Source organism: Anopheles bellator, chromosome 1 (assembly GCF_943735745.2).
Source record: "Anopheles bellator chromosome 1, idAnoBellAS_SP24_06.2, whole genome shotgun sequence".
Lineage (NCBI taxonomy): Eukaryota > Metazoa > Arthropoda > Insecta > Diptera > Culicidae > Anopheles > Anopheles bellator.
Genome location: NC_071285.1, coordinates 43529003 through 43539457, shown reverse-complemented (window position 1 = coordinate 43539457; position 10455 = coordinate 43529003). Strand labels below are relative to the sequence as shown.

The following is a 10455-nucleotide window of genomic DNA, read 5'->3' as shown; positions in this document are numbered from 1 at the left end:
ATATTTCAAAATGCTCAAATCTTTTCCGGTGCTGTTCCTATGAAATCCTTGCAGGAAAAGCAAAAGTTTGACCCGCTTGCATTATTCATGGCCCCGAATAGTCGATCATTTTCCGGACCCGTTGAATTTTGTAATGTTTCGGGTCATTAAAGATCCCATGAAAACATACCGTGCCACTGCCGGTATATTGCTCTTTGTGTTGTGTGTTTGTATGTGAAAACTGCATGACACAAATTAATAGAATTCAAACGGAAGACACAGTGTCAAAACAATATGGCGCAAAGAATGGTCACCAGCGACCTGCGTTTCGATTATTTATAAACCGTGCCGTGTCTTCGGTGACTGCCGCTTGTTTGTCGATCGCCACAGACCCTAGTGAAATATAAGACCCTTTAGCCGTGTAGCAAAGTACGTTTAGTGACACCACAAAATGTAGACCAGCGGCACTCCGACACGCGTCACGTGCGTGCGCTCGTGATGATCGTACCATTTTCGGGCACCGCGCCAAGAAACGGTACTAATTACAGCCTGATGAACCGCACGAACAACCGTTTTGTGACATTTCACGAAGACCCGCACCAGACCACCTATGGGGAAAAGGAGGCTATAAACCAAAAGTGAGGATTTTAGTTATATTTTCCTAAACTAGATATGTTATCTGTCACCAATATGTTATTGTGACCATTATGACGATATCGCGATTGATCATGCATTTTATCGGTTAGATAATATCGATTTAAGTTTGGATGCAGAAATAGACTAGTAAGTATTTTGTCAAACGTTTCAATAATAATTTATGGGTTGGATACTATGAATGGTGTCAAAATTCCCACAACTGCGATAGGTAAAGCTCCACGATCATTTACACTCATAAGGCATTAGATTTCTATCAGAAATTCGATATTTGGCGACGATCGTGCATTAAAACAGTTTAGTGTCATGCAGATTGCATAGCTCAGGCGTTTCCAAAACATTGTACACAAAATTGAAATTTAATTTTTCCTTGCATGCAACCTCTTTGAAATTTCAAATACGACGGTTGACTGTGTTTACTCTTCCCTGTGTTTACATACCTATTAACAGCACCGTAACAAAATAATGGGTGAGTTTGCAACGCGATTTCTTAATTATTATTTTGAGCATTTGTTGAGAACTCACAATATATAGTGGCAATTAATCTCATATTGTACAGGAATACTTCAGCCTTTTTCTCCAAAACAAGAAATAACCCACGAATAGTAGTTTCATATTAAGCAAAAATGAGTACAACTAAAAATCACTCCATATTTTGACGAATTTAAGTTTCATATATTTTCATCGTGTGACATGACGATATCGAAATAACAAATTCATTCCAAAAACAAATGCTCGCTTGCACTATTAGAACTTTTAGATTGGTGATTCCCCCAAAACTCGCTTCACAAAAACTGTGACTCTGAAAATACGTGCGGCATAATGACGCCTTCGTTGCAGATCCACGCAGAACCGTTCTCTCCCTCGGCGATCGCTTGTACCACACACTGGCCAACAACGTCAGGGCTGGAAGGAAACAGGCTTAAGTCTTCACTCCCACAACGCTACATTCTGCGCCTTACCTTTGGGCCTTGAAGCGCTGCACGTAGTCGTCGAACATCTCTTGCAAAAAGTCGATTTCAACAAGCACCTGCCTGGAGCGCTGACTCTCGAACAGTTTTGTCTTCGTCGCTCCGGGGCAGATGGCGATAAACTTCACGCCGGTACGGTCGTAAATTTGTGGAACCTTCCGAACACGCGAACCCACAGATATTACGGAACAACAAAAGGACGCAACATGATGTAGTACAAACATACCCCCAGGGATCGTGTAAACCCGACAACGCCGTGCTTCGACGCGCTGTAGATCGGAATAAACGGTATCGGTTCCAGGCCGGCCACCGATGCCACGTTAACAATTACGCCTCCTTTGCCACCCTTGGCACGTGACATCTGATCCAGGCAGAAGAGACTGGAGTTGATGAGACCGATCTGTGAAACGAAATGAGCGAAACAGTTGATCGGTTTCCATCCCACTTCGCGACGCACGAGCTTACCAGGTTGACGTTGATTGTCTTATCGGGCAAACCGACGGTAGCGATTCCTGCCGAGTTCACCAGAATGTCGATGGTACCGAGCGTTTGGAACACATCGTCTTTCAAAATCTCCAGCAGCAGCGCCCGGTTAGCTATGTCGCAGTGTTTGAACAGAACCTTTGCCTCCCCATTGCAGCCTTCCAACAACACGCGGCTGGACTCTGCGAGATCTTGGACGTCAAGGATGTAGAGTTTCTGGAAGCATGATCAGCGTCGATAACGTCGATACCATTCCACAAAGAAGTTGACAAACTTTACCTGGACACCTTCCTTCAGCAAACTCTGACAGATGGCCAGCCCAATGCCATTGGAACCGCCAAACACGACGGCATTTTGGTTCTTCAGAGACATCGCAAGGCAAGTTTACAGGCAAGGGCACGAAAGAGTAACTGTCACAAAAACTGCGCAGCGGAATTGCGACTGAGTTAAGACTGCGCTTGGTGCACCGTGAGCTACAATTAACAGTAATACACTGCGGGGATGGCTACGAAGGGTAACTGCCTCGGAGCCGGGCTCGCTAAAACTCGTCTAACCGGTGCCGCGTTCTAACCACAACTGCACACGAACCAAAACCTCAGCTCCAAATGACTTCCAAGATTAGATAATCTTTTTTCCCTCCTTGACCCACGCGTAGCGATTTCGACGTGCGACACCGTACCGCGTACGTCCAGCATCGGTGCTTAATCGGTGATGTGACGATGCGTGAGGTGATCTTCCCCCTTCCTAACTGGGCCATTATCACAATTAACGTCCACTGACCAAATTAAACATTTAGACACCAGACCTGAGCAGTGCCCGAGAATGCAAAGCACGACATTAGCCCCGAGAGATGACCTGGCAAAAGTAAAGCAAACCTAAAATGGCTCGAATCCACGATTTACACTGACCCAGGATCGACAGGCTTTCATGTTTGTTTATTAGAACCAAACCTAAGACCATAGCTTATTTTACTGAGCGCCACTTGTGTACGAAGTGAAACCTCTGTTAAAGTTTAGTTTTTACTGATAAATTTCTATCAAATCGTGGACATTTCCTGGGAGTAGTCGAACCGAGTTCGGTAATTAACTCGCAAGTTATTTTTCCTTCATTTCCATGATCTGAGTGAAACCGGACGGCCATCCCTCGGACGACTTTCAAAGGAATGATCAGCTCGTCTCGTTCCTGTCTCGCTGTGCTAGGGTATCAGACCCTTGGAAGGGGCCAAGCTCCACCAGCACACGATCGATCGGAATCGTTTATCACACGTACGACAGCGATGTGCCGGAACTGAGCACAGGGACTCTGCCTGACAGATCGGATCGTCTGTACGTGTCGATCGTCAAGGAAAATGATTCATTTTCCCCTGGATCGATAAACCGGTTCCAGTTCAAGGTTGTTGGTTTTGTTTTACGAAAACTAATACACGTTATTGCTCACCGATCCTGTACCCATTTACTATTATCCTACTGAACTCCAATATTCAAGAACTCCAATTTTTGATTCAATGTCGTTTAGCCTATTAGGTACTAGTAATACTTTGGTTTCCCAATTCCCGACCGGGGCTGCCACGATATAAACCGCAGGTGCTACGGAAACGGCCCCTAAGTAAAGTGGCTCTGTTCATACTGCGACCGTGCGTCAATAATTTAGTTGTTAACAGCCCGACAAATGTGGTAAATATCAACTACCTTTTCGGCTCAACCCGGCCACATTTCCTATGTGGCGCCGAGGCTTAAGCCGTACCTCAACCGACGGATGTGGGCATGGTCCCGCCGGGCGGTAGTAAAATCGGTGGTGACATTTTATGAAATTCTTTTCGTATCGGCTTAACTGCTACGAACCCCACACGCCGCCACGCCGTACTTGTCGCCGATTTGCCGGAGTTGGTTGAACTTGAAACTTGATAGTTGCTCTACCGAAATGGAGAACGGCGACGGTACCGGTCGAGCATGTGCTCCAAGGAGAGGGATGAAATAAAATTTCACATATTTGATAGCAAAGATCCTGAAAGTTTGCCTGCCTTACATTTTTATCGGGCCAAATAATTTCACAAAACAAGTAGCTTAACATTTACGATACATTGATACGTTAGACTATGGGGAACAGAGTGCCAGTCATCAAGAGCAACCAAACCTGTTCCGCAAGGATATATCGAATTCACCTGGCAAACGCTATCACTCTAAAGAGCATGTGCCAAGAATGATGGATTCTCAATTGACTGCGGACTTCAAAATAACAAATCATGCAAATGAGGCTGGTGTTAAGGTGAATAATGAAAAGAAACAATGAAATCGAGACCACCTCAACAGAAGATCTTTTACTGTACGATGTAGCGCCAGTAACATGATGCTCTTGCTTTTACATGACACAGAATGATCTTCTAGCAATGTTAAGCAAACAACACCACAGACCTCGAAACCATTACAGGGGTTCACGAGGATCGAAATCAATGTACGTATCACAGTAGAGAGTGATGAACCTACTACAACATAAAGCCTTAAATGGAAACTTAATAAAGAAAGGCTTAATTCGCGTTTAAAATATTTACTGTACCTCCAGCCCACAACAAGTAATTCATCACAAGTTTCTGGGTGTTGATTGTAGCGACATTAAAATGTCACTGACTGACACAACGTGATAGTGCGTGGGCAATCCTACAGACTTGATCGTAAGTGATCACGCGAACCTATTAGGAAACTGATCAGTCGTACAAAAAGAAAACCTGGATGGCTTTGACGATGATCGAACGCGATCACCGATCATTCCTGTTCACGCAAATTATTAAACTCGCGGACGTTTCTTGGCTTTGGTTTACGTTTACGTAAGAAATATTTGCTCTCTGCACGCGGCACTTTTGTCACCTTAGCATCGCAAGAATGATGCTGAACGATGAGGCTAAAACATGATGCCAATCCCCTGCGATCCGCCAGCTGCTGCGGCCCCCGACACAGAGATACATGTTCTGTGTTTCAGTTTAATGATAGTATTTCTGCGCATTCTTACGAGGCGTGTAAAGGGTAGGTAATTCCAGAGCGTATGCGTCGGCCTATTCGATGTGGATATTATTAATTGTCACGATCTTCCTTTCTGCGGCACTTCGCTGCGCTGCGCTTAAACCCCTTCATGCGTATTCGCATTGATCGGTGTTCTGCAAAGTTTATTGTTAACTGTCACACTTTTATCGATTTAAATTTCACTCAGACAGCTCTATATTCCTTCTCAAAATGGTTCAAAATTGAACAAAAGTTTTCCGGATAACAAGACAGAATTTTAGGCTAATGCTCCTCATCTTTGCGATCACCTAGAGCTGAGTTCCATTTCGGTCTTTCAAAATCAAGCAAGTCAGAGTGTTTGCCAAGTTTTCTCAAAAAACCCTGGCGAAAGTTACGTTTGCGTCGCAAAGGGTTCATTTAATATCGCGCGACGGGCGCACTGCCACCGCCATCCGGGCCGGGCATTATCATAATCGTTATCCCCATCGGCCAAGACGCTCCGGTCTTCGTTGTCTGGAGTGGAAGTGGACGGGTCATGGATGGCTTTGGTTTTCTTTCCAACCACCGAAGCCGGTTACTGAAATGCCGGTAGCAGTGCTGATCGATCTTGACCTTTCCAGGGCCGCAACATGCTCCGGTACGACATATTTTATGCATCCCTCTGGTGTCCTAGTGGCGATCAAGGGTCGACCACAAAATGGACTGCGGTCATCCTCACGATAAACGCGTGGTAAACGATCAGGCAGATGGGATAGCGAATTAAGCAGGAATAACGTGTTTATAATACTGATTAACTTGAGTACTCGATTAATAGCCAGTGCTGGCAATGTTATCCGCAGGAGGCATAATGAAAATAGCATTCACTTAAATTATTAATTATTTGAATGCATTTCTCCGCAGATTCATTGGGTTTAGTAATTTCAATAGTAGTAATTTCCTTTCAAAACAGTAACGCTGTTCAGGATCGTTCTCGAAACTGTCCTTTATCTAGAATGGCATCCACATTCGCACATTCGAAGGTGATGGTCACGGATGCGGCATTCACTTGCGTGCTAGCTGCTGCATTTTTCTCCATCTTCTCCACGTATCATCCGGGTCGGCGTCGCGATCCTGTTCTTGTCCGAGGTCCAAACCGAACTGATAATGAAAGTGAATGTGTGATCTCGTCACGCACGTCCCTGTCCCGAACCAGGAGTACCGGCGACCGGTAACCGGCAAAGCAATTGCAGAACAAACCCGACCCGGGCCGGCCGACCGCCGTGGTATCTGTCGCAAGGTCAGTGCGACCGCCCCGAGCCGCTTCATGCTTTCGACGGTCGACGGAACAATGAACCGGTTCCGCGAGAGAGGGTGCGCTTTGCGTTCATCCCGCAGGATAGTAGGGGCACCGCTTTCGGGCTTTGGGCATACGGAACCGCCAGAACCCGCCACCAGAACGCGCCGCACTATAAATACGCCGCCCAATTAACGTCCACAGCATCAATCGTGTTCCGTCCTCCGACTCGAGCGAGTACTGAGTGGTCCAGCCATCCAGCAGCGCTTCCGATTTGCAATCTCCAACTGCAACCGTGTAACTCCCGTATCAGATATGAAACTGTTCCTCGTAGTCTCGTCCCTGCTGGCCGTCGCCACGGCAGCCCCCTCGACGCTGCTGTACGCGGCCGGCGGCCACCCTGCGTTCTACGCGGCTGCCCCGACCACGTACTTGGCCTCGCTACCGGCGGCCGAGGTGTCCAGCCAGTACCACGCCCAGGACGAACTCGGCCAGTACTCGTATGGATACAACGGCGGACTGTCGGCCAAGGCGGAGTCCAAGTCGCTAGATGGCATCACCCGCGGCTCCTACAGCTACGTGGACGCCGAGAACAAGCTGCAGACGGTGGCGTACACCGCGGACGCGCTCAACGGATTCCGGGTGGCCGCATCGAACCTGCCGGTCGCTCCGATCGAGACGCGCATCGCCCCCGAACCGGTGAAGGACACGCCCGAGGTAGCGGCAGCCAAGGCCGACCACATGGCCGCGATCGCCAGTGCCAAGCTGCGCAACGCTGCCGCCGAGAAGGACGACTCGGAAGTGATCGCTGCCGTAGCCCCTGCCCCGATCGCTGCCATCGCTGCTCCAGCCTCCTTCGCCTACGCAACGCAACCCCTCGCCTACACCACGTACGCTGCCGCTCCGGCCGCCGCCATCGAGCTGAAGACTCCCTCCTCCTTCTCGTACTCGACCTACACCCACAGTGCTCCACTTGCCTACACCCAGTACGCTGCCGCTGCTCCGCTGCCCTACGCGGCACCGTCGTACGCCCTGCCCGCGGCCCCGATCGCCCATTACGGGTACGCGGCCGCTCCGGCTCTGGCCATCGCCCGCTCGCAGCCAGCAGAGATCGCTGCCCTGCCCGAGCCGGTGCAGGACACGCCCGAGGTCGCCAAGGCCAAGGAGGAGCACCTGAAGGCCGTCGCCGAAGCTAAGGCACGCAGCCTACAGTAAGCTCACCGACCCCCAAATGCACCGATCCACACCACTGCCAATAGCCCACACTGACCTGCCCCACGACCCGATACCCCTGTGATCCGATATTTGTACAGCAAAGCATAGTCAGGGCGAAGGCCAGCACAACGAAAACCGATCATACCGAAACCAGAGTGATATAAATAAAACAAAAAAAACAGCTCATACCGAGACAGAAGGAGGTGACAAAACCTTGCAAAAGAACATGACTGCGTTTTTTTCTGTACCAATCCTGGCGAGAACCAACCCATTCTATCCACCCTTCTTTCTAGAGGCAGCTTTCTAGAATCGAATAAACGATTTGCTGGAGCTAGTGTTAAATGGAGAAGGTAAGATAAGCATGATCCGCATAAGCCCCAAAGCACGAGTGACATAATTTGTGATTACCTTTTATGGAAACTCCTTTTACAGCCGCTATCGGTATCGTGACTTGAGGTGATAAAATCCTGATTCATCGAACCAAAATCGGTACATTTCACGATTCTTACAGGCTGGGTGATTAGTAGCACACTTATTTTTTGTCTTTGTTTTACAATTTATTTTGAGGCTTCTATCCCGTGCGTTTCGAATTACAAATGTGTTCAAATATTAATCATATATTATTCCCTGCACGAGAACGCGTCGTCGGCGCGGACTCGTCGGGCGTTTGGCGCGTTACTTGCGTTACTTTAGAACCTTCTTCACGATTCTGGTATTGGTCGCTGTATTTACACTGTTGCCATGCGTAAGGAATGAGAGAGCGGACAGATTCAACAGGATTGTGATGAGCGATGGTAGAGCAAATGATTCAGATGATGATGATGATGGGCAACAAAAGCGTAGGGAACAGGATTGTAGATCAATTCGTAACAAAAGCAAGAACAGATTGGATATCGGTAAAACGAAAATATCCGAGGAAAAGTGATCCGCTCGATCGGCACCATGCAGGATCATTAAACAGTAGCGATCGGTGATTTCATTCTTCTTTCCCTATTCACTCTTTCTCTCTCTTTCTCTTTCTCTCTCTCACTGCCTCATGATCGTTGAATCGATGATTTGGTTGCAACTAACAAAATAAATAGCACTAACGTCTAGGAAATATTATGTAATAGCAATATTTGTACAACGTCGCCTCCGGGCTAATGCCACGCCGTGCCACTTTCCGTTCGGTTTCACTTTGATTTTTGTACATCTTCCTTCGTGGGGCGCGACAACAATAAGCACAAGCGTTGAAGAAACAATGTTCACTTCTTGCGATGGGCGAAGCAAAAGCAACGCGGCCAATGTAATGTTATCCTCCATAGGTTTGCGAGGAGAACAGTTTAACGAGACGAAAGTAAAAACGATGCGCTCTGTACAGTGGGGCTGTGGGCAATTCTGGAGACTCCAGAAACCACCGGGCAGTGTGTTTCCGGTTCGCACTTACGTTCGACAGGGAAGGATCGCGAGATTCACAAGTACGGAGCTAAGAAGTCCTGGCGTTGAGCGGTATGAACGCTAGTGAAAGCAGCAGAACCACCCCGGCGTACAAGTCGACCGTCCGGGACGTTCCCGCAGCGTGGCCACCAGCAATCACGGTGGTGGCACCGGTGGCAGAGGCGGTGAAGAGTGAGACGGGACCGATGCCAATGCCAAGTGCCAACCAGCAACCAGTGACCGGGAGCCTCCACATCCAGATGTGCCCAGAGATCTCCACAGTAGCTCTATGTAGCGACGGGCGGCTCCACTATCTTGACATCTTTTAAAATAGCACATCCCGGCACGGCCCGGCGGCAGTGGACGGTTGGACCATGTCTGTGAGGAGATAGATTGTGATCTAAAAAATAACAAGAAATTAAATAAAAATCAACGCTTTTAACATACTTACCATCAGCGACACCTCCAACTTGCCTCGAAACTTCGCGATCAAAACAAACTTCGCGATCAAAACAAACGAAACAAACGAGGAACGCATTTTCGAAACGCTTTGTCCGCTGGGCGGGGAAAAATATCGCGCGACAGACGCTCGCTGGGGGGTCCTTGCGTGTCGTAGTAACGACTTCAGTTCTGCTCTAGCTCTCACCATGGATAAATCGGGTGGAGATATTGATGTGCAAACACTGTACAAACTCGTAAACAATTATCCAGTCTTGAAAGTAAAATTATATGAATCATTTGTGAAAAGCCAAATGGACGCCTGGAAGTCCATTAGTGATGAGATGAGTTTGGGTCCAGACGAGTGTAAAAAAGCATGGGCGGATTTGTGCACTGCCGCAGGGAAAGCAGGCAAATCCATCGATCTTTATATGGCGGAAACGGATTTTGCCAACCAGCCAGGGTCGATGGATTTGCCGCTTTTGTACAAGCAGTGTACAGTGCACCACCCTGTAGTGCGCTACACAACTAGAGGCGAATTAGCAGTGGGGCACAAATTGGCGTGGGAGGCCATAGCGCAAGCGCTAAACGCTTCTCCAGAGAAGTGTAAAAGGAGTTTCGCGTGTTTGAGATCTGCGTCATCTATATTAGGCGAAGACCTTGATACTTACATGACTCGACGAGGTGACCGCCCTATCGGGATACGCAAACCGAGATCTAAGAAGCGGACCAGCCTCGCAGATAGCGCTCCACCCCCAATCGAGACGAGGCCTAAACAACGGGTAAAGCATGCAATCTGTTATTACGTTCAAACCTTTGCCATTAAATGTGTTTTGATTTTACAGATCGCACCACTCTCGTTGCAGGTAAGTCCCAGTACCGATGAGCGCGAGAGCAGCCATTTTAGTTTTTGTTACTGGGGGGTCCATGTTTTGACATTACTGAGTAATGCCAAACTGCTGCGCTTCTGTCAAAACGTTTACGGGTCGTAAACACGTCACTGGGGGGCTACACGAAGCGTGAAAACTAGCGT

General features: G+C 48.1%; 2 protein-coding genes across 2 annotated transcripts; one reads left to right on the top strand and one right to left on the bottom strand.

Annotated features, from left to right (window-relative positions):
* Positions 1 to 1280: 1280 nt before the first annotated feature.
* LOC131213174 (alcohol dehydrogenase 1-like) lies at positions 1281 to 2653 on the bottom strand. The gene is made up of 5 exons (XM_058207160.1): positions 2367 to 2653; positions 2070 to 2303; positions 1831 to 2004; positions 1596 to 1759; positions 1281 to 1539 (listed from the first exon to the last, which is right to left on the bottom strand). Exons 1-5 carry the CDS (start codon positions 2457 to 2459, stop codon positions 1419 to 1421), a joined length of 786 nt encoding a protein of 261 aa, XP_058063143.1. The 5' UTR covers positions 2460 to 2653; the 3' UTR covers positions 1281 to 1418.
* Positions 2654 to 6668: 4015 nt separating this feature from the next.
* On the top strand, positions 6669 to 7717 carry LOC131216218 (cuticle protein 19.8-like). Its single transcript, XM_058210651.1, has one exon. It carries the CDS (start codon positions 6669 to 6671, stop codon positions 7566 to 7568), a length of 900 nt encoding a protein of 299 aa, XP_058066634.1. The 3' UTR covers positions 7569 to 7717.
* The last annotated feature ends 2738 nt before the right edge of the window (positions 7718 to 10455 follow it).

Excerpts from the sequence above, each read along its gene's own strand:
- LOC131216218 (XM_058210651.1), top strand. The coding sequence starts at position 6,669 with ATGAAACTGTTCCTCGTAGTCTCGTCCCTGCTGGCCGTCGCCACGGCA.
- LOC131213174 (XM_058207160.1), bottom strand. The coding sequence starts at position 2,459 with ATGTCTCTGAAGAACCAAAATGCCGTCGTGTTTGGCGGTTCCAATGGC. Across the intron at positions 2,005-2,069 it reads AGACAATCAACGTCAACCTG|ATCGGTCTCATCAACTCCAG; the intron begins GTAAGCTCGTGC and ends TTCGTTTCACAG. Across the intron at positions 1,540-1,595 it reads CAGCGCTTCAAGGCCCAAAG|CCCTGACGTTGTTGGCCAGT; the intron begins GTAAGGCGCAGA and ends GTTTCCTTCCAG.